This window comes from Porites lutea, chromosome 1 (genome assembly GCF_958299795.1).
Source record: "Porites lutea chromosome 1, jaPorLute2.1, whole genome shotgun sequence".
Taxonomy (NCBI): domain Eukaryota; kingdom Metazoa; phylum Cnidaria; class Anthozoa; order Scleractinia; family Poritidae; genus Porites; species Porites lutea.
The window spans coordinates 6,311,727-6,332,114 of record NC_133201.1 but is presented as its reverse complement, the minus strand read 5'-3'; the positions used below and the strand labels follow the sequence as shown (position 1 = coordinate 6,332,114).

The following is a 20,388-nucleotide window of genomic DNA, read 5'->3' as shown; positions in this document are numbered from 1 at the left end:
TGAAAATCATTCTCGCGTTGGGTGATTTTCACGTGCGCTCACGTTTCCCTCACTCTACTATCCCTGAGGAAAAATGGGAACTACTCGTAGTCTGGAATTATGGTAAATTTCGGGACACGGTCCCTTTAAATCTTAGCCCAAACTTGTTAGAAAGGCTTTCTCTTTTTCCTCTGTCCTCAGAACGAGGTTCCCGTCGGGCGTTAAAAACAATAGCTCAGCGATAACAAAGAAGCAAGAAGGTCAAGGTTAAGGAGATGGATACAAAAAAATTTTGCGGCAGACTTGATTCAGCAGGAAGGGTAAAGAGTTGCACTGGACCACGCCTAACACTGAATTTTGAAAGCAAGCCGGGTGTACATTCACCTCTTTTTTTTTTTCAAAAGAAAATTCTGACTATAAATCTGCTGGATATAATATAACTTGAACAACCATTTGGGCACGTTGAACAATTTTTGCTTAAAGCTTCTACTGTTTTTCAGGTTAATTGCCTTACTGGTATCCTATACTGCTGGTCGTATTAACGAAGAAAAATCAACAAATCATAGAATGGCTGAAGAGGGTAGTCAATTGCAGTAACATGAGAGTCGTATTTACACGGTTTGAGAGCAAGGACTAGGCTTTCGTTCAGGTCCAATAAGGTTAATCGTATGGTCGGGCTCTAGCGTGCTAAAATGTTTAAATAGCTGTGAGAGTTTGGGAATCTCATGTGTCAAAGTTTCCTCACATTTCTCGGGTATTTGCTTTCGAATAACCTCAGATGTCAGTTATCGGGGCGAGGTTCACCTTACACTAAACTTTTATGCCGTTTCTTTCCTATAACCTCATTCAGCAGATCTCAGATTTCAGACTGAAATGGCTTTTCCTTATTGGGATAATATTGGGCTGTTCATATAGTTCTAACATACAGTCATAATAACCCGTTAATCAGTTGAACCGTAAGTATTCACATAAGAAGATAAAGCCTTTATCTTCTCTCTGTGTTTACAAATTGAAGCCATTTTTATTTTTGATCACACAAATCTGTAGAGAAATCAGACAGGCGGGAGGGAAGGGGTTGGGGCTCCTTTACCCGGAAGACGGTGGCAAAAATGATGGAATTAACATCGAATGGTTGACAGACAACAGAAAGCAAACTCTTTTTCACCTTTTATATCAACATCCCAAAAAGAAATGAATTTGCATTCAGTTTTGCCAAAAGCAGCAATACTGATAGGGTTCAAACCCTTGTAAAGCTGATCAGGGGCCTCTTTCTCGAAAAGCCTGGAAAGCCGTTTTGTGTTTGCCGTGTTTACATAATAATAATAATAATAATAAACTTTATTTATATAGCGTCCATATCTTTAACTGTTTAGGCGCTTACATTCAAGATCAAAGTTTCAGTTTCAAAAAATTTTGAAACTAATACATCAAAACTATCAGTTAAAGAAGCAATATTGACTGTTTTGTGGGCTAGGAATTGTGCTACTATTAAACAGCTTTGGATTTAAAATTTGCCTTCGAGACCGAAAAGTTTCCTGCCCTTTGGAGAAACAGGCTCCTAAAGAGCGGGAGGTCGAGCATACGGCTTCGCATCCTCGTGAGGTTCGGGTGATCGCTATATTGTACGATGGCGATCCCGTCTTGAGAATGGACCAAAATGGATAGTGCACTCAATCAGAACTTCGTGTTAAGGGGGTGTTGTATGTAGAAAAGCAAACAAACAAACACAAACCAAAGTATTGGGTGAAAGTATAAACATGATCAGGCAAACAAAACAGTATGCGAGTTATTAATAACTTTATTATACTTCTTTCTAAATTCACTGTTAATATAATCGATTTTCTGATTAAGGCCTTATAAATATACTACCTTAGGATACGAGATCATTCATGATCATCAAAGATTGTGTACATAATTGCGTGTTACTTTTTTTGGGAAAGGGCGTTTCTCGCTCTCACTCCCTCCTCAGACTTCAGGAGGACGACGGCTATTGGTGTCTTGTTAAGGATGCCATATTACAGTGTCTTGCGTTTCAAAGTATATGCCGTAAAACTAGTAAATAAAATAAAAATAAAATCCGAAGTGAGAAATTTACCAAAACTGATAAACGAAAGGAAAAGCGCTATGTCGTTTTTGTGTGTGTGTTTCGTTTCTAGTCGGGGTCTTTATGCTATATTCACACAAACTTTACATATGTATACATAAAACTATCCGTGACTTATACGTGCAATTAATTCAGATCAGCTAACTGCTCCAAAAATAAATCGTCTACGAAGAAGCGAATGTGTCCAAGTATTAACAACCAAAAGCGACCGAAAAGTGCATCCCATGATGGACAACTAACCGAAAACTTTCGATAACAAAACAGCTGCTCTACGGGCTTTTGCGAACTATCGAGGAAGACGAGGGTTCAGTTTTCCTCAATAACACATCTAATGACACCCTGTGGTTTAAGACGGCTCCAAGACGAATAGGAAGCAGATTATCTAATACCTAGCCGTAGAATGGCAAATGCTATATTAGTTGCCCCGGTACAGGTGAACGTTAATTAACACTAAATGATGTCAATTTTCGCTAAAACAAACAAGAGTTACAAATAGTAGATTTATTTTGAGCAGAGTTTACACTTGAGCCTGCAGTTTGTCTGCAACCATTGTTCTCCACAGCGGTTTTCGGGGTAAACAACGCATCGCGTATCGTCGCTGCACGACTGGGGAACTGTAGTAGGAAAAAACCCAAAGCAAAGTATTAAATTGCCTAACATTTTTATCAAACCTTTATGCAAAGAAAATCCTTGACCTGACCGGTTGGGATACTTAACCTTCATCAGCTTCAGATGAACCTTTCTCAACGTCTACCCGTTGAGTCCTGCTTGCAGGCCAAACGTCCTATTTACCGTTATCTGAAAGCTGAGGTGCACCAGCCTACCCATCTTTCAAAATTTTAATTACCACCGCCTATTACAAAGCGAGAGGGCCGCACACTAACCAACTGCGCTAATCCTTCCTCCTCAAGAAACGTATTAAACCATGAAAAAAAATGTGGGTTGTTGGAAAGAATCGGATGTCTTCATACTTTTTCGTTGAAACTGGAACCTCTTTCACTGGGATCTGTCTCAATACCTCATATCAGTGGATTGTTTACTCACCATTGGCATAAGCCCTGGCATAGGCTTGTACTGGATCTGCAACTGCTGCAGAAGCTTCCGCTGGGGCTGTAGCAGCTGGTACTGATGCGGCAGGTACAGCTGGAGCTGCTGCTGGAGCAACCGCTGCCGATACAGCAGATGATGCTACATCTGAAGCTGCGGCCGGTGCAGGGGATGCTGGTGATGAGGATGAAGCTGCCGCTGGAGCTACTGCCGCGGATGCGGGGGCTACAGCTGGAGCTGCTGCTGGAGCTACCGCTGCCGATGCAGGAGATGCAGCAGATGATGCTACATCTGAAGCTGCGGCAGGAGCAGGGGATGCTGCTGTCGATGAAGATGCAACGGAAGCTGATGCTACAGGGGCTGCAACAGAGGCTGCTGATGGAGCCTCTGGGGGGGCCACTGCAGATGCACTCTCTGAGGTGGAGGAAGAGGCCTGGGTCTGGGCGGTGGTTTGAATATTCGTGCTTTGGGAAACCGCTGCTGTTTGTGTTGAGGTTGTGGAGCTGTTTGCCGGTGCGTCCTGTGAGGTCGACGATACTGTAGCATTTGGATAAGTGGATGGTTTTGTAGCATTTTGAGATGTAAACGAATCTGTTGCATTCAGGGAATTGGATGCTGCGGTGTTGTCATTTTGATCTGTAAACAAAATAATGAATTCAATCTTGTGATGGGAGAATAGACAAGAACGGATGGTAAGACGAAACTTCCTTTCATGTTCCAGAGTGACGCTTTCTTTTTCTTCAAGTCTAGCACAAAACAGAAATCAGCTTTTTAAGTTATTACTTCGGTTATTTTGTAATGTTATGTAATGTCGTGGATTTTTTGACAAGACGCGCCGTCTTTACATTATATTAACATGTTAACAGTAAGTTCAGACGTCAACATACAATGGCGCCCGTGACAGCCTCTATCACACCATTTATGAGCTTACTTAACCCACCCATGGCCCATATGAATGATGCGTGAACGGTAGACCACACTACCGGGGAAGCCTCCCCTACGAAACTTTCCCTTAAACTACAGTGTTGCATGGCTTCGTAATGCCATACTCAAAAAGAATTTCACTAACCACAAGACGAATGTAACGAAAATAAGCCCTTGCGCTTCGCTAATTTCTACATGTGTGCATGCGTTGGTCAGTGTGTCTCGCAAAAATACCTTGTAACTTAGTCTCCGACTGCTGGGCCGGATTTTCCACAGTTGCTTCTCCTTTGGTAACCTCCAGCAACTCTTTGTGGTCACCTTCGATCACCTCGACGCTTGGTTTGGAGCTAAACTTTTTCCCTTTCTCTGGCACGTCAATCTCGATGTTCTCGATCATTGGCCTGGTAACATTTTGTTTGAGCACCATCAAAGGTTTAACAAAACCCTTCGTTGCATTACTTTTCGGTGGCATGATCCGAATCTCTTGTATCTGTGGGACACCATCTTTTAACTTCGGTTTTACTCGAATGGTATATTTTGCCTCCAATGGTTTGGTTCCGGAAGCGGGGGCGACCAAATCCGACTGGAACTCTGACAGTTCTGGAGGATCGTGAGACGGCTTCGCCGTTGCATTTGTGAGATCCGAGGCTGTGGCGTTTACGTCTGCTTCTGTAAGAATGCAAGCGGATTCTCTAACTAGACTGGAATTCAAGAGGTGATCTTTTCTCAAAGATGTAACAGTTCAGTCTAGCTAATAGGATTCAAATGAGCTACTGAAGCTATTCTTTGCTGTGTTTTGAGCGCTGTGCAGCATGGTTTTAAATTTTGGCCCTTCGAATGAATTGTAAAGAGTGACCATCCAAATACAATCTACCGAGCAGTGGTTGCCTGTGGTACTGTTTATAAAGCTTCACAAGGTAGTTCTAACTTGTGAGTCGTGGTTGAATGAGATAGGCTTTGAAACGCACTTAAAAGCAATTTCTTATAGTTTTGCGTTCGACGAAGGAGAACGCTCACTCTCCGCGTCCCGCGGAAGATCTCGCGGGTATCGCTGATTACGACAGCTGCTGTTGTTCATATTGATCAAAATGTTTGATTTGGTTTCTTAATCTTACAAGTTTATCAAATTTTGCACCCCCTTATCACTACCACTCACTACCCACCCACCGCATCCCCCCTCCCCATCGAACGCACTCCCCTATTTTGTAATTATCACAAGTTTTAGATGAATCGTTTCGCCACACGTCCTAAAAGGGAACTTGCAATATGTCGCTGAGCAATACTTCATTTGGATGGTTTTCGTTTATCATAAATGAAAGTCGCCAAGTATTATACTTCACTTTCTTTTCAATCCGTCGCTGAAATCCTCAGATGTGGTCACACAGCACATCGTCGGCCGAGGTTACATAGTAATCATAGAAGGCGTTGGCTTGGTGAGGAATATCTCTGACAGGCGTTGAACCCAGCTGACCGCTGGGGTTGAAATGAAAACCCCAAATTCGTAACAGGTGCTACTTTGAGGCTTAACATGCATGAACAGCTTTTTCTTTCAATTTGCTTTCAGAAAATGCTTGGAATTTTCATTAACGTGTAGAATATTCTGCCCTGAAGTCAAGAATTTAATGTTTTAGCAAAATTTGGCCTCTTTTAGCATTTTGCCAAAACATATGAAGCATTTTTTTACTGAGATGACAAGGGAAAAGGGCGACCGTGAAGAGATTCCTACGAGAACTTGCGCTTACGCAAAACGAAACGTAAGCCGCAAGTTCGTGTTATCAACACCATCGATAAATCTCCCTTCCGACATAGGTTCGTAAGAAAGTAACTCCAAGACTGTCTCTCTATCTTCATCCCATTCCTTTCTTTTAACTCTGCCAGTCTTTGGTATGGCTTCATTTTTATTCCTTGTACAATTATTGTTACGATACTTCCAACTCTGCCAGTCTTTGGTATGGCTTCATTTATATTCTTCGTTCAATTATTGTTACGGTGCTAAAGGAAAAGTTCACCACACACTATTTTTTACTCTCGGATCTATGTAAAGGCTGTCCTAGTTTTCAGCGCAATTAATATAGTTACGAGCTTAAATACAGCATAGTTTGGTGGTCATCTGTTATAAGATAGTTGTACACCAGTGTGTGACCTAGTTCAATCTTAATTATATCCACCTTAAATCTGTTGTTTATCGTAATCTATTTCTGATTCGTTCAATCCTGTGAACTCTTATTTTCAAGAACAATTTGAATTTGATTCACCTTTATCAAAAATCTCGGTCTAAAAGGTAATATATTTATTTCAAGTCATAGGAACATCAAAGTTTCGTGTCCAAAATTGTTTTGTCTTGAAAATTATGAAACCGGCAGGTCACTAAAACTTACCTCTAATAACCCGAACAATAATTCTGCCATCGATCACTGACAAGCAAGCTAGAAATAACGCAAGTTTGATCATTTTGTTAGCGGTGAAATTAACGGTCTTCTTGGATAGTCGTTTCTATCGAAAAGCACGTTCGAAGACGTAAGATCAAGAAAATTCAAGGCACCTTTTCATTTCAACTGGTGACTTTCCTGCTCAGTGAACCGGAACAATTTGACTGTAGCTTTCCAGCCTGTTTTGGTAAAATAAGTAACTAAATTGGAAAGTAATTAAAACCCACGCACTTTTCTCAATGAGGCAACCTTGTTCGTTCCTAAGCTTGTGACATATGATAACTGCCGTCCCGTCTTCTTTATTCACTCTTAATTTTCATGTTAAACTGTTTACCCCACGCTAAAAGTTGATATTCTCATATAATTCGAATTACCGTAAATCTAACCATCCTCAATTTATTTATGACCCTGGATGGGTTTGCTCGACGGTGAAAAGCCAAGCAGAATGCGTGTTCGGTGTTAATAGAATTTTAATTAACGGTCTGTTTCCCAAGGACGAGTTTTCGTGGGCTCGAGGCACTGGTATATTCCTGTAGGGGGCTGAAATTTTTCTTTCTCCTTACTCTCAAAACATATCACTTTCACCTCCACAAACAAGCACCAGCCCTTTAAAGCCTCACCAGCAAATACTTAAAAAACAATAAGGAAATTATCCCCGTAAGGTTCATCAAATATTGAATTTCAACTTAAGTCTTCAATCATTACCTTCCTCTACATCCAACAAAGTTACTTAAGTTGTGTTTAGATGAACGAAATTAAACAATATGAAAAGCGTTTCGTGTTAGTCTAAATCCTCCAAAAAGAAGGTACAAATCGTTCGCAAAAATTTAATGAGAACTTGATCCAACAAAATTACTTAAGCTGTGTTTAGATAAACGAAATTAAACATTATGAAAAGTGTTTCATGTTAGTCTAAATCCTCCAAAAAGAAGGTAAAAATTTAATGAGAATTTGATTCTAGTTTTCAAGGTGCTGAAAAAGGTCGACTGCAGTCGCTAGTTTTTCTGCCGCTCCTCATTCTCTTCTCTTTTTTTCTAAAGTGCATAATGACACTTGAGATTACCGTCGCACTTACTGATCAACGTAGAAAATAGCCGAATGCTTCTAATTAAGTATAGAATGGTAAATAAAGGTATACGAACTGCACGACAGTTATCTTGTTTTTAGGTTAGCTTTATTAAACATAAACATTCAATTCACAGTTAAATAAACGAAAATGAATTGTGTAATAATACAGAACCCAAACGAAGCAGCTTCTTCGTCATTTTGATCTCCAGCAAAACATGATTCTCTTCAAAAATCTTGAATATATTAAATGGGCAAAACAAAAATTATCTCGTTGAAAAATGACTAGAAAAGTATGCTAGAAAGTGACCTCTAATACCAACTCAAGCCATTCAATCCGCGTAATTAATCATTATACTGACATTTTCAGGAATAATGATGAGCTCGAAAAACGCACTTTTTTATATGGACAACACGTCTTCACTAAGTAGAATACTTGTTATCGTTTTTCAGAATTTTCTGCTTTTCTGTCTGGGCATTGTAGTAACTCCAGGTGTCGTCTTTTAAGGATTTGTAGTTTCTAAACCCTGGATGGAAAAACGTCAGAAGAAAGTTAGCGCCTGTTTACATGGAGGTGGGTGACCTCAGGTAGATGGGCTAACCCGCTCAGACAGGGTAGCCCGCCTGTCTATATTACCTATATTACGCGGGTTTCCTCACCTACCTTCTGTTCCACACCCCCAGGTAAAGAGGCCCTAAGAGTATTGAGAAATCTAGTTAAGCACTCTTCACCCTACCTATTCTACTCGACCAAGGTTCCGTCACCTTCGTGACATATTTCTACAAAGTTTGAAAACCGTTTCCTGAATGTCACACAACACGCACGAATCAAACCCCAAGGCGCAGACTTGTGCAATTTAAACCGTTTCATCTTCGCTCAGGCGTTACCATTCGTCAGAACTTGCCGGCCAGACCAGTCCATTCGTCTGACCACTTACTCCTCCCCTGAGTCAGCAGTAACACTTACTTCTCGCTTCGTCAAAATTGTGACTCAGGGGAGGAGTAGGTGGTCAGTTACCGAGAAACCTCAATGGCCCTTATGCATGATTACGTCATACGAGCAAATTTACCACCACGCCTCGTCTGAAAGAAAAATTCTTCGCATATGCTTTTATTGTGCTTGGTTATTCTATTCAACTCTACTGCCTTGGGAATTTATTTGGATCATTTTACCTTTCGGGGAAACTGCCCACCTACCCCTCCCCTAAGACAACATTAATACTTACTTCTCACTTAATGCAAAATGTTGGCTTAGGGGAGGGGTGGGTGGGCAGTTTTCCAGAAGGGTAAAATGATCCATTTATTTATTAAAAACTTCGCAACTTTCAATTTCAAAACGAGGCTTGGTGGTGAAATTTGCTCGTCTGACGTAAACATTCAGGATCAATTTCGGTTTCTGGGAAACTGCCCACCTACCCCTCGCCTACGCTAACATTTTGCCCCAGAAAAGAAGTGAGTGTTAATGTTAGCTTAAGGGAGGGGTAGGTGGGCAGTTTCCCAGAAACCTAAATTGATCCAACATGATGCATATAAAGGGCCATTGGTTGCCAGATCAGTCTATTCCTATACAGGATGCCCACGCAGTGAGGGGTGTTTGATTAGTGAAAACGTTTATGGAAGACCAAATATTTTATTTTGAAAATTAACGGCCTGGCAAGCCAGTTTTGACTTTTCGTTAGCGCCTCTGGATTTGATTGGATTTGCACTGTGTTTCATTCAATAGGCCTTCAAAAAGTAGGAAAAATATAACTTTGTCAGATAGCTTATTTTTGTTGATTAATTTGCTCTAATTATTCTTCATTGGCAACTAAGGGTGAGTCCTCAGCCTTATCAATATTCTACCAGTTAGATGAAATTTGGTTAAAAATGCCAACGTTTCATAAAAGGATAGGGGATGGGATTTAAAACTTAATTACCTTCATCTTAGCACAGCTTGCACTTTCTCTTGCAGTTTGTTCTCAGCCAGGCATCTGAGCATTGGTTTTCAAGGTACGTGGTGCATCTGCTGTCGTCACTGCAAGAATTAGCTTAAAAAAATATGGAGAAAAGATATATTAACCTTTGGCGCATGTACTTCAAGGTAAAAGTTAGTGTGAAACTTTCTGCGATTGGGTAATGTAGTCGACTTGTGCAGCATTTGCCCAAATTTAAATATTTTAGTAAACTACAATATTGAACTTGAAATTACACTAAAACATACCATTGGCGTAGGCAGCTGTCTGCGTAGCTGAAGAGGACTGGGTATTAGTAGATGTTTGGTCAACGGTCTGTGCGGTGGAGGCAGACTGGGTCTGAGCAGACGAAGCTTGTGTGGCAGAAGTTTGTTCGGCTGAAGTGGTCGCATTAGACTGAGTCGCCGTCGAGGTTTGAGAATCTAAGGCAACCTGTGCCTCTTCCTTCGGCGACTGTGTATCTTCTAAAGGTTTGACTTCCTCGGGTTCTTTAGTTGATCATAAAGAGAAGAGAAGTGTGACGTCACTAAAATTCAAGTTTTTGAACTTATGGGATTGGTTAGTATATTCAGAAAGAACAAGCTGAAAAAAAAACCCTTGCCAAAAATCAGTCTGTTAGCGGGAATAGGCCCTTTGCAGCTTGCCATTCACGCGGTACAAAACCACCATGCTCGGACGCAAAAGTCGCACTAGGGTAAGACCAACAATAGGCATACATAATTTTAAATGGTAATTTCCTTTGTTCGCTTTGTCCCAGAGCGACTTTTGCGTCCCAGCATGGCGGTTTTGTACCACGAGAATGGCAAGCTGCAAAGGGCCTATTGGTTGGGGAGATGTAGGTACCGTTTTGCTCTGATGACTCCATACAATCACATTTTAAGATTGGCTTGGATCGTGATTTTTCGATTCAAGCCTATTTTAGCAGAACTTATATGGAGTCATCGGAGCATAAAGGTGCTGACGTCTCTTCTCTATTACAGTTTGGACGTATTCGAAGTACTTAGGAACATTATTGCAGTTATGTTGTTAGCACTCTTAACGTTAACAAGTTCAACTACCGGGACATTTTTAGGGAACACCTCTCTCGACTGAACATTATTTCCGTCCCCCGGAACGCCCCCTTAAGGAAGGTTCCACATTAGGACGCTGAAGGGTTAATTGCGCCTGTCCTATTGGCAATTAACAGACAAACTGCCAATAATCCCCTATTTTCACAGCATTTTAATAGTCAGTACCTCCAGCTTTTGTGTCAGATCTTTGTCCCGCCTCGTCCTCCACAATGGCTTTTCCTCTAGTAACATCCAGCGTCTCCTTGTGATCACCTTCGATCACCTCCACGCTCGGCTTACGGCTGTACTTTGCTCCCTTCTTAGGCACGTCGATCTCAATATTCTCGATCATTGGCTTTGTAATATTCTGTTTGAGTACCATAAGTGGCTTAACGAATGTCGAGGTTGTAGTTTTGTTTGGCGGCATGATCCTGATCTCCTGCATTTGAGGTATACCATTAACAAGTTTGGGCTTCACTCGGAGAGTGTATTTGGCTACCAGGGGCTTGTCGCTTGCAACAGGTGCTATCAGATCCGACTGCAATTCTGATGTGTCGAGGTCCTTTACTTCACTGGGCATTATCTCCTTCGTTTTTGGCGCAGACTCTTTTTTATCCTTGGCTAAAAAAGAAAAGAATATGTAAAATAGTAATAGTACAGGACTCTCTTATAGTAGACGGACACCTTGGTAAAACGGACATATAGTGTTTTCCCCACTTTTTTTAATCGCTCTTAGACGGACACTTAGTGATAGTCCAAAAAATATCTGTCTTAGAGAGACAGTTGACTGTGATATTTTCGACTTTGTGAAAAGGATTACTTTAGTGGCCTAAAAACTGTTTGTTCCGCCGCCTGTTGTTCTTTGTTACCAACCGAACAATAGGTATACTGTATAGAGTCTAAAATCACAAATAGCTGTATGCAGGGTACTTTCAAAAAGTTAATTTGGTGACCCCAAAGACAATGTTTGCCACAAAATATTTTTTCAGGCTCTTAAAATATTATGAGGCCTCAACCAAGGCCCAGCCTAAAATGTTAGAAGAAGGCTGCAAAATATGACCGGTTTCAGACTAGCAAAGATCATCACGCAATGGTATCATCACGCGAGCGTATGGGTTTTTTCTGATAAAACGATTTTGGGCTTAAATTTGCAAACATAACCCTTGTAGTCGTTTTCAAATTGAGCGTCGTGAGACATTTTTATCGTGGTATATATTGTTAGACTATGTGGTTGGACGAGCGGCCACAAAACAATCTGGCAGTGGGCCTGCTGAAGTGTCACAGTGACTGTTTGTTGCAGCCATGATATTAGGCCGCTTGTGTGTTTTGTTTTCTCAATGGAGGTCATGTGATAAAACTCTGTTGTTCTTTCTTTCAACTTTCGTCTCCTTCACGTGAATACAACATAAAGAGTCGAATTCCCCTGAGAAGTTCATTGGCAAAACAAAAAAAGTCAAGCTAAAGAGGACAATTTCTTTGCCTTTCACATACAATTACAGCTTGCGTCTCAGACGTACAATGTAATTTAACCTCGGTTAGTTACATCTGCGAAGTAGCGAAGAGATCCTTGTTCTGGACCCCCCAACGGATTCAACGTATTACCGGAAGTGCTTTTCAAATTTCCTTTCATCCCAATTAGCAAATCGACAATGACTTTTTATCAGACCAGTCACGATGCGTACTCAAATCTAGATACACAGGTGGGGGCCCAGGACAACGATTTCCGCGCTGTTTCGCAAAGGGACTTAACCAGAGTTAAGTTTCTTCTGTGGCACAGGCTTATACAATCACAGAGCGCTAAAACTAGCTTGGTTAGAAATAGTTTTACCCTTGCAGAGGTTGCAGGTTGCAGGACAGTTCATTTGCCACCAGGAGTCATTGCAGTTTGAGTAACCATAACCACAGTCTTTGTAGAGGTCGTCACAGTACACGTTAAACACGTAAGGCACTGTAATATAAAATCAACATAATTCTGGAATAAAGATAATCTTGATATTACATCCCGTTTACAAAAATCAAGGTATGTGGTAACAACTTGTTTAATACTATCCCTTAAGAGGCGACTTAAGAGGCCACAAGAAGAGAGTCATCCGTGAGGAACTCTTACAACGGTTTCTAACATTCAAAGCTTACTTTGATTTGTCTGTAGACATAAAAGTGCAGTAAGAAGTAACCAGAGAAAAATTCAGTGCTAGTGGTCTTTTTTTTGGAGTCTTAATTGAGTTACCAGGCCCTAAGCGTAAAAAGACTTGTGAGAAAGTCCAGTTAAAACTCGCCCGAGTGGCGTTGTCTCTCACATGATACTGAGATCTTTGTAACAAGGCAAACGGCTGTTGAGTTGCCACCACATGTGTGGTACTCAACTTCCATGCGTTCTGGGGTAGCTCTGTTCAATTAACGATGGGACTCGTGAACCTATATACTATGCCTGGAATGTCCCTGTCTTGACCCGCGCTAGGAAAATCATAGACTTAGTGCTAAGTAAACAACTCGTCGTTCAACGTTAGTTGTTATTCAGCATTATTGGTGGAAACTTGATCCGTACATGAAACCATTTACTTCCCTGAAAATCTTACTATTCATGGTGTGATATGTATCCCCTGAGGGAACAGGATCAAATAATCTCGGGTCCACACCGGTAGCATGAAGGCCCCTTCTATTCCAAATGAAGTATCTCGGTGCCTTGCCTCTGCGACCTAGCTTTCTCCAAAAAATAATCAAGGGCCGGGCCCCCCAGTAAAAATTTACGAGAAGATAAAAAATGTATATAACTCACTTGGGGGAGCCTTTGGCATTTCGGGACATGGTTTACAATCTTGCGGCCGCGGGACCTTTCTACAGCATGTCCAGGGAGTATAGGCAGCTCCGTCAGAATCAACCGTAACATCCTGAGAAAATGACTGGCCGGTGGAAGTGACGTCCAAAGAACCTGGTCCAGACAAAGTCACACTTGCACCGTTAGGGCTAAAATGACTTTTCATTTCACTAGATGCATCCGTATTATCAACATGAAGTTTATGTTCAGAATTTACCTCTTCCGCTGACATGTGAAATGAGGATGGTGGCAGCGAAACTGGAGGAGATGTGTTTGGTGGCTCTTTGGATGCTTTGTCTTCAACTAGCGGTGAAGCATTTAGGAATGATTGCAGATGCTGTGCTGATAAATGTGTCTGTGTTGCAGATTGCAATTGTGCAAGTGATTCATTTGGTAAATGCGTCTGTGGTCCCGACTGCAATTGTGCAAGTGATTGATTTGGTAAATGAGGCTGTGCTCCAGATTGCAATTGTGCAAGTGATTCATTTGATAAATGCGGCCGTGCTCCAGATTGCATTTGTGCAAGTGATTCATTTGGTAAATGCGTCTGTGGTCCCGACTGCAATTGTGCAAGTGATTGATTTGATAAATGAGGCTGTGCTCCAGATTGCAATTGTGCAAGTGATTCATTTGGTAAATGCGTCTGTGGTCCCGACTGCAATTGTGCAAGTGATTGATTTGATAAATGAGGCTGTGCTCCAGATTGCAATTGTGCAAGTGATTCATTTGGTAAATGCGTCTGTGGTCCCGACTGCAATTGTGCAAGTGATTGATTTGATAAATGAGGCTGTGCTCCAGATTGCAATTGTGCAAGTGATTCATTTGGTAAATGCGTCTGTGGTCCCGACTGCAATTGTGCAAGTGATTGATTTGATAAATGAGGCTGTGCTCCAGATTGCAATTGTGCAAGTGATTCATTTGGTAAATGCGTCTGTGGTCCCGACTGCAATTGTGCAAGTGATTGATTTGATAAATGAGGCTGTGCTCCAGATTGCAATTGTGCAAGTGATTCATTTGATAAATGCGGCCGTGCTCCAGATTGCATTTGTGCAAGTGAATCATTTAATAAATGCGACTGTGCCCCAGACTTCATTTGCGCAAGTGATTCGTTTGAAGTGGGCTCACTGATGAAGAATGTTAGTGCTGAATTCAGTGGCAGTGGCCCGACCAATGATGTGTTGTTACCTTGTGCAATAAAACAAACACGAAAGTTTGCGCTTTTGAAACATTCCACAACAACAAAATAATACTCATAACGTAGTGATATTTGTAATGGGATTTTTAAAATTAAATTGGTCTAGCGCTTGAATTAGACTTGTTTATAGCGATGGAATAACAGAAAGGCACCTTTTGGTCGCCCTACGGTCTACTCCAGAGAAGGCATCTCGGAAATCGTTTTTCGGCTATCCCAAATCCCAGTGACTTTTTGGTTCAAGGTGTGGTTCCAACTGACCTTATTGTGAGAATTTAAACATGGCCACATCTTATAAGACATTTCCTTAGGCTCCCGCGTTGGTCATTTGCTTTTGACTTACTTTGACTTGCTTTTAAATGGCAAAGTTCTTAAGAATACGAAGCGATCATCAAATCACATATGTTCATTACCTGTTGCGACGGTTTGGTTTTCAGTGTTGTTCCCGGAATAGGCTCCCATCAAGACTGTTTCATTCGATTGGGTCTCATTAGCCACGTCTGGTTGAAAGCTATACCCAGGTTCCTGGGTATTGTTTGCCACCGTGACCGTTTGGTTAAGGAGCTCAATGGTCTGGTTGCCAGTAGCAGGAGGGAATTCTTGTGACCGATTGGTGTCTACAGACTGGTTACCTGCCCAAGATTCTGCTGCCTGTGCGACAGGTTGTTGAACTGCAGCAGCTGTCTGTTCAGCCTGAGGCACTGTTGCAGCAGGAGGAGCGGCTGAAACAGCAGCTGCCAATGCATCAGTCTGCGGCACAGATGAAGCTTCAGGAGCTTCGGCAACTGGAGCTGCAGGTGCAAGAGCAGCTGCTTGGGCCGAGGCTGGGGCTACAGGAGCTACAGGGGCCGCTGGTTGAGCTGTAGCTGGGGCAGCAGGGGCTGCTGGTTGAGCGGCAGGTGAAGCACCGTACGCCGGTGCCGCACGCATACCAGCCGCGTCCGTACTTGCCCCAGTCTGCTGTTTTGCAGACGCTTGCTGGTTTGGATCAGCAGACTTATCGGCATATTTCAAGTATACAGGGTGCTCCTCAGGAAACAGGAATTGCCAGTTCCTGTAGTTGCTCTTATAATTAAAAAGAGTGTAACTGGTTGTCGGTGACCTCTCGGTTGGTCGGTAGTCGTAAGGCTTGCTAAGGAAAACTACATCTCGTCTACCGCCGGGGGTCTCATCTCTCTTGTTAATGACTTTATGTTTTGAAGTATGTTTGCTCTTATGTTTTCTCTTTCCAGAGATTCCATGCTTTTTGTCTCCCTTTTTGATGTACAAAACGGCTGGAAGTTGCATGAGATCAGGACCTGCATAGTGATTACGTGGTTAGCATTTTACAGTAATTTTCCGCTTTTCCCAAAGTGACTAAAAACGCCTACGACAAGACGTGATTGGCCAAGAAAATGGCGCGAGATTTATTTGCCATTCGCTTAGGTAAGCAACCATAACCAAATTACTTGAAACTTGCTCCAATTTGCGATAATTGGTTTTCCTTTTTGCAATCCGTTAAAAACTGTGGTGCTCTACCAGAAGGGGGGTTAAACAGAGAAAAAAGTCAGTTTTATCAACTTTTAATTGAAAAGCCGAGGTTTTGAGTGCCTTTCCACATTTAAAAATAAAAGTTTGTGGCAATTCAGATAAACGGATGGTTTCAGGAAGGATGTACTCTCGTCGGAAGAATGATCGCGACATTTATTGAAAAATAACTGACTGTGAGACTCCGGAAGAGACTGGCTCTTGAAGAAGCCTGCAAACGCTGCCGTATTTCCGGTTATCTCCTCTCACTACCCGAAAAGGAAAGTGTGAAACACATTCGAAAATGGCGACTGTTCACGAAATCCACTTTTGAAGAAGCTCGAACGTGGGGGGGGGGGGGGGGGGGGATTGGCAGTGGAATGTGGAGGACTTGTTTTCATTCTTCTTCATTCTTCTCAATTCGGTTGAAATGTCAGGGCATAACAAATTAAGGGATACCTCGGAGTACACATTCCCATATAAATACAATTATAACTTTTATGCTAAGTAAAGTATATTCAACTGAATTTCATTAATTTCAAAAGCGATTATTTCGGGATATTTTAACTCACCCTCGTATTCACAAAGTCTGCACATCCGGGGACAGTTTAGCTGAACCCAATGTGAGGCGCAGTCCCAGTCACTGTACTTCGGGCAGTATGAATGATCCACACAAAAATCACCCTTAGGGGCTAGTGGGTGAAAGTAGACAGTTAGTTTCGCCAAAAATATAGTGGGGTCATTGCCACCTACCCCTCCCCTAAGCTAACATTAACACTTACTTTTCATTTAGGGCAAAATGTTGGCTTAGGAAAGGAGTAGGTGGGCAGTTTCCCAGCAACGTGTAGTGATCTTAATATTGGAATTTACTGAATGTGATAGAGCGTTGCAGTTAAAACGCCTTGCCTATAAGCAATCACCTAGGTTATCGCTTGTTTGAGTTATTTTTAATTCCTATCGTTAAAAAAAATTACCGTTGTTCTTCTTGCTTCCGCTTTTGTGAACGTCATGTTTGGATTTCTTGATAGCTGGCGAGAAAACAAAACGGTACCATAAATAACACTTAAATGAAAAGGTTTGTTATGATTGGAAGGTAGGTAGGCAAAGCGTACTTCTTCCTTTTTTTTACATCTGGTGAAGACATTGTCTATCCTGTAGTCTCCTGATTAAGGAATGCTGGCAATTTTTAGATATTGGTTGTGACTAGACTGGTGTGTCGAACTGCCATATGGGACTGCTTTTGGGGGGAAATTTTACTGCAGTTTTTAGCGTCCTATAAACAGTGCCATAATAAAATTCAACCTCATGGCTACCAAGTCCCACTCAACCCCAGATCTCTTTGCATCCAAGATGGCCTGTGAACAGTCTAAACCACAGATGGCCGAACACTACATCAGTGCTCCTACATATTTAAGTGTCTTAGTCACGGCATATGATTCTGCTTATTGTGTTTTTAAAGGAGCCTTTTAATTATTGAGTGGGCAGAAAAATAATGGCTTCATTGACCGACCCACGTAATAAAGATTAGACTATAGGCAATTTTAGATAAGTTTGAAAACGACGGGCCGCTCGGGTTACGTTTTTAATTTTACCCGAACAGTATTCGAAACCGTCGTGAATTTTTCGTGCGAACGCTCTTAAAATTTACATAAATAAGATAAATAAATAAATGAGAATAAATGCTTCAATAAAAAAGAAATGATGAAAGGTCGCGCGTAAGCCCAAAAGTTGAGCGAGGTTAAACTTTAACGTTAACACGCGAACATTTGTCTATTCCCTATCTTATTTTATTGTTTATTTTGCGTACGTTAATTAACGTGCATTGCGCACATAAAAATTATCCAACAGTGGAAATCCACCTTAAGTTTAATAAACGCAAATGTAATGGTTTCAAGGGATAGAATAAACAGAACCTTTTGAGGCGGGACAATCGTCGTATAATATCCTCAAAAGATCGTGCTGGCATGAGTTAATGATGATTATAAATCATAGCTTTGAACATTTTACGGTGAATTCTTCAGGTCTCTAATTTAAGGATGAGGAACACTTTTCGAGACAATTTACCCAAGAAATTATCAAATAGTTTGTTTTTGAAATGTTGCTAAAGGTGTTTTGTGCAGGGATTTACACGAGAGCGGGTGGCGCCGTGTCAACTTTTAAATAAAAACGGGTGTTTCCTTCTAAATTGGCGAAACTAATATAATGAATTATTGACCATGGTAAAAGGAAGTCATTTCATTACAACTAAGATCTTAATCACATGGCGAAATGAAGTATTAAAATCTCGTTCGGTTCAATGACTGTCGATAAAGTTTTGAATCGATAGGCGTTGAGGCTCAAAGCTTTTAGTGTGTGCCATTCCTGAAGAGTTTTGTGTTAGATTTAGATAAATCACTGCTGTCAGTTGATCTATTTCTTCTTATCTAGAGAGAAGCTAAAGTGTCAGATAATCTTTCAGAGAAATCTATTTACCTTTGGCTTCTATAACTCCGTACTGTATCTCCAGAAACAGTAGTACTAAGAGGGCTTTTAATCCGTAGCCAGACCTCGTCAGCTTCATTATTTCTATTTAAAGTGAAGAACAGGTTACTGACACTGGTGTTTAAAATTGGCTGCTAAATAACTTAATATACAAGCAAGAAATCCACTACTTTGATCCATTAAGGGAGATCTTTCATATATTACAAAATAAACTCGTATTTTGCATCATCTTTGCTTATTTGGCGAGAAAGAACGGCCCAACACGATTTGATCAGCGGGTTAAGGTAGATGTTATCTGTTATCTAATGGAAGATTGATCATTCTTACAATCCACCGATGCATCTACCGCATCAGTTGTTCTTTTTGTAATAATACGATCGTGCAAATAAGAACTCCAATTTTTTTTAGATTTTAAGCGAACGTTTTTTGCAAAAATATCTTTGTGCCCCGAGCAGGGAATTAAAAAATAATATCGTTTCAAGGCAAAAACGTTTCACGGGCAATTATTTTCTTGTCAACGTGACTTCTAGTAAGCCTTTCAACTGAGAACAATCAGCGACTGGAAAAGTAACATCGTTCTTGTAAGCCCAGACTTACCTCGTTTGAGTTTTTATCGTTATAAGGAAGACATCGAGGAAATTGCCAACGGTCCTCACTAACGTTGTTTTGAATTTCAAAAATATGATAAGATTTAAAACAATAATTTTCACAGCTTTTTCAATAGCTGTTATTATACATGAGCCGGCAATTCAGCGGTTTTCAGACAAAAAGGAATTGTACGGCCGGGAGAACAGGGGCCGTTAGCCTCGTTTCCCTGGAAAGGGCGCTGAATTGTACGGAGCTTGGGCTTTTCAGTAATAGGGAGTTTTCAGTCACTTGGCCAGGAGTATGCAAATTAATTGCGACCAAAGGTAGCGTTAACATGAGAAAAGAGGTCAACACCAAACGTGGCCGCCGTTTTACTGTCTTGGGATACCAACATGGCGGACATGACGTCATGCGTAAAGACTCAATACATTTCTTTGGCTTTATTCTTGCTCTTACGATTCTTCTGGTTTTTCGCAAGGAATCTCGAACCGGTATTACGAGAAAAGATCTTAACCGTAATTTGACTCTTCCACTTTTGATAGTGGCCATTATGAAAATTTCCAAGGAAATTCACATTTTTGTTGTAAAATCAACAGATAATACATAAAAATTGTGTCCTGCAAGGTTCAACAAAATAGGTTTAATTTGAGTGGTAGGACCATGCGATTTCGTCCACATAGCTATCGCCATATGTAAGGGAATCTGGAATCCGGGAAAGTTTTGCTTGTGAAATTCGGAATCCTGGGCTTTAGAATCCGGAATACAACTCAAGGAATCCGGATCCCATTACCGACTGGAATCCGGAATCCACATTCCATTGACAAAGAATCCAGAATCCGGTACCTGGAATCCGGAATCCACGACGTGGAGTCCAGAATCCAAGACTGTCTTGGATTCCCTCACATGGGGCGATATTTTGACCGATAATCTCTCCATTAGATGATCGGGGGGAGAAAAGGTAATCTTTACATGGACTGCCAATCAAGCATGAGCTTTTCACTGATGATGCTATCATTTAAAGATGGTGTTTGTTATTGAATGGCCAGGAGTTCTTTAATTTTACAGTCAAAGTTTGTTTTGCCGGGTGTCAAAATGGTGCCAGCCAATGACAATCAAAGACAACTGCGTGTGTTCTACTTATCTCGACCCCAGGCTTTCTCTCCTTTGCGAAGTTGAAGATGATCTCATTCGTCCCTGCAAAATCTATGGGATGCTAGATACGTGCCCCAAGATCCCTTCAATAAATCAAGGACGGTT

At 41.3% G+C, this 20,388-nt stretch overlaps 2 protein-coding genes across 2 annotated transcripts; both read right to left on the bottom strand.

The window, feature by feature from the left end:
* Nucleotides 1-1,759: 1,759 nt before the first annotated feature.
* On the bottom strand, nt 1,760-6,616 carry LOC140938334 (uncharacterized). The gene is made up of 4 exons (XM_073387849.1): nt 6,433-6,616; nt 4,289-4,723; nt 3,128-3,766; nt 1,760-2,697 (listed from the first exon to the last, which is right to left on the bottom strand). Exons 1-4 carry the CDS (start codon nt 6,503-6,505, stop codon nt 2,585-2,587), a joined length of 1,260 nt encoding a protein of 419 aa, XP_073243950.1. The 5' UTR covers nt 6,506-6,616; the 3' UTR covers nt 1,760-2,584.
* A 1,039-nt stretch (nt 6,617-7,655) lies between these two features.
* Nucleotides 7,656-19,277, bottom strand: LOC140938236 (uncharacterized). The gene is made up of 11 exons (XM_073387775.1): nt 19,141-19,277; nt 18,535-18,627; nt 17,037-17,090; nt 16,635-16,754; nt 14,970-15,854; nt 13,326-14,549; nt 12,378-12,497; nt 10,736-11,170; nt 9,749-9,988; nt 9,465-9,575; nt 7,656-8,075 (listed from the first exon to the last, which is right to left on the bottom strand). Exons 2-10 carry the CDS (start codon nt 18,620-18,622, stop codon nt 9,472-9,474), a joined length of 3,270 nt encoding a protein of 1,089 aa, XP_073243876.1. The 5' UTR covers nt 18,623-18,627; nt 19,141-19,277; the 3' UTR covers nt 7,656-8,075; nt 9,465-9,471.
* Nucleotides 19,278-20,388: the final 1,111 nt, after the last annotated feature.

What these genes read in the sequence shown, in the direction of transcription:
- LOC140938334 (XM_073387849.1), bottom strand. Translation starts at nt 6,505, where the DNA reads ATGATCAAACTTGCGTTATTTCTAGCTTGCTTGTCAGTGATCGATGGC. An exon ending in TATTGTTCGGGTTATTAGAG is followed by an intron (nt 4,724 to 6,432) that starts GTAAGTTTTAGT and finishes GCATTCTTACAG; the next exon opens with AAGCAGACGTAAACGCCACA. An exon ending in TGCCAGGGCTTATGCCAATG is followed by an intron (nt 2,698 to 3,127) that starts GTGAGTAAACAA and finishes TTCCTACTACAG; the next exon opens with TTCCCCAGTCGTGCAGCGAC.
- LOC140938236 (XM_073387775.1), bottom strand. Translation starts at nt 18,622, where the DNA reads ATGAAGCTGACGAGGTCTGGCTACGGATTAAAAGCCCTCTTAGTACTA. An exon ending in CAGACTTTGTGAATACGAGG is followed by an intron (nt 15,855 to 16,634) that starts GTGAGTTAAAAT and finishes ATCACTATGCAG; the next exon opens with GTCCTGATCTCATGCAACTT. An exon ending in AACCTGCAACCTCTGCAAGG is followed by an intron (nt 11,171 to 12,377) that starts GTAAAACTATTT and finishes TTTCTTTTTTAG; the next exon opens with CCAAGGATAAAAAAGAGTCT.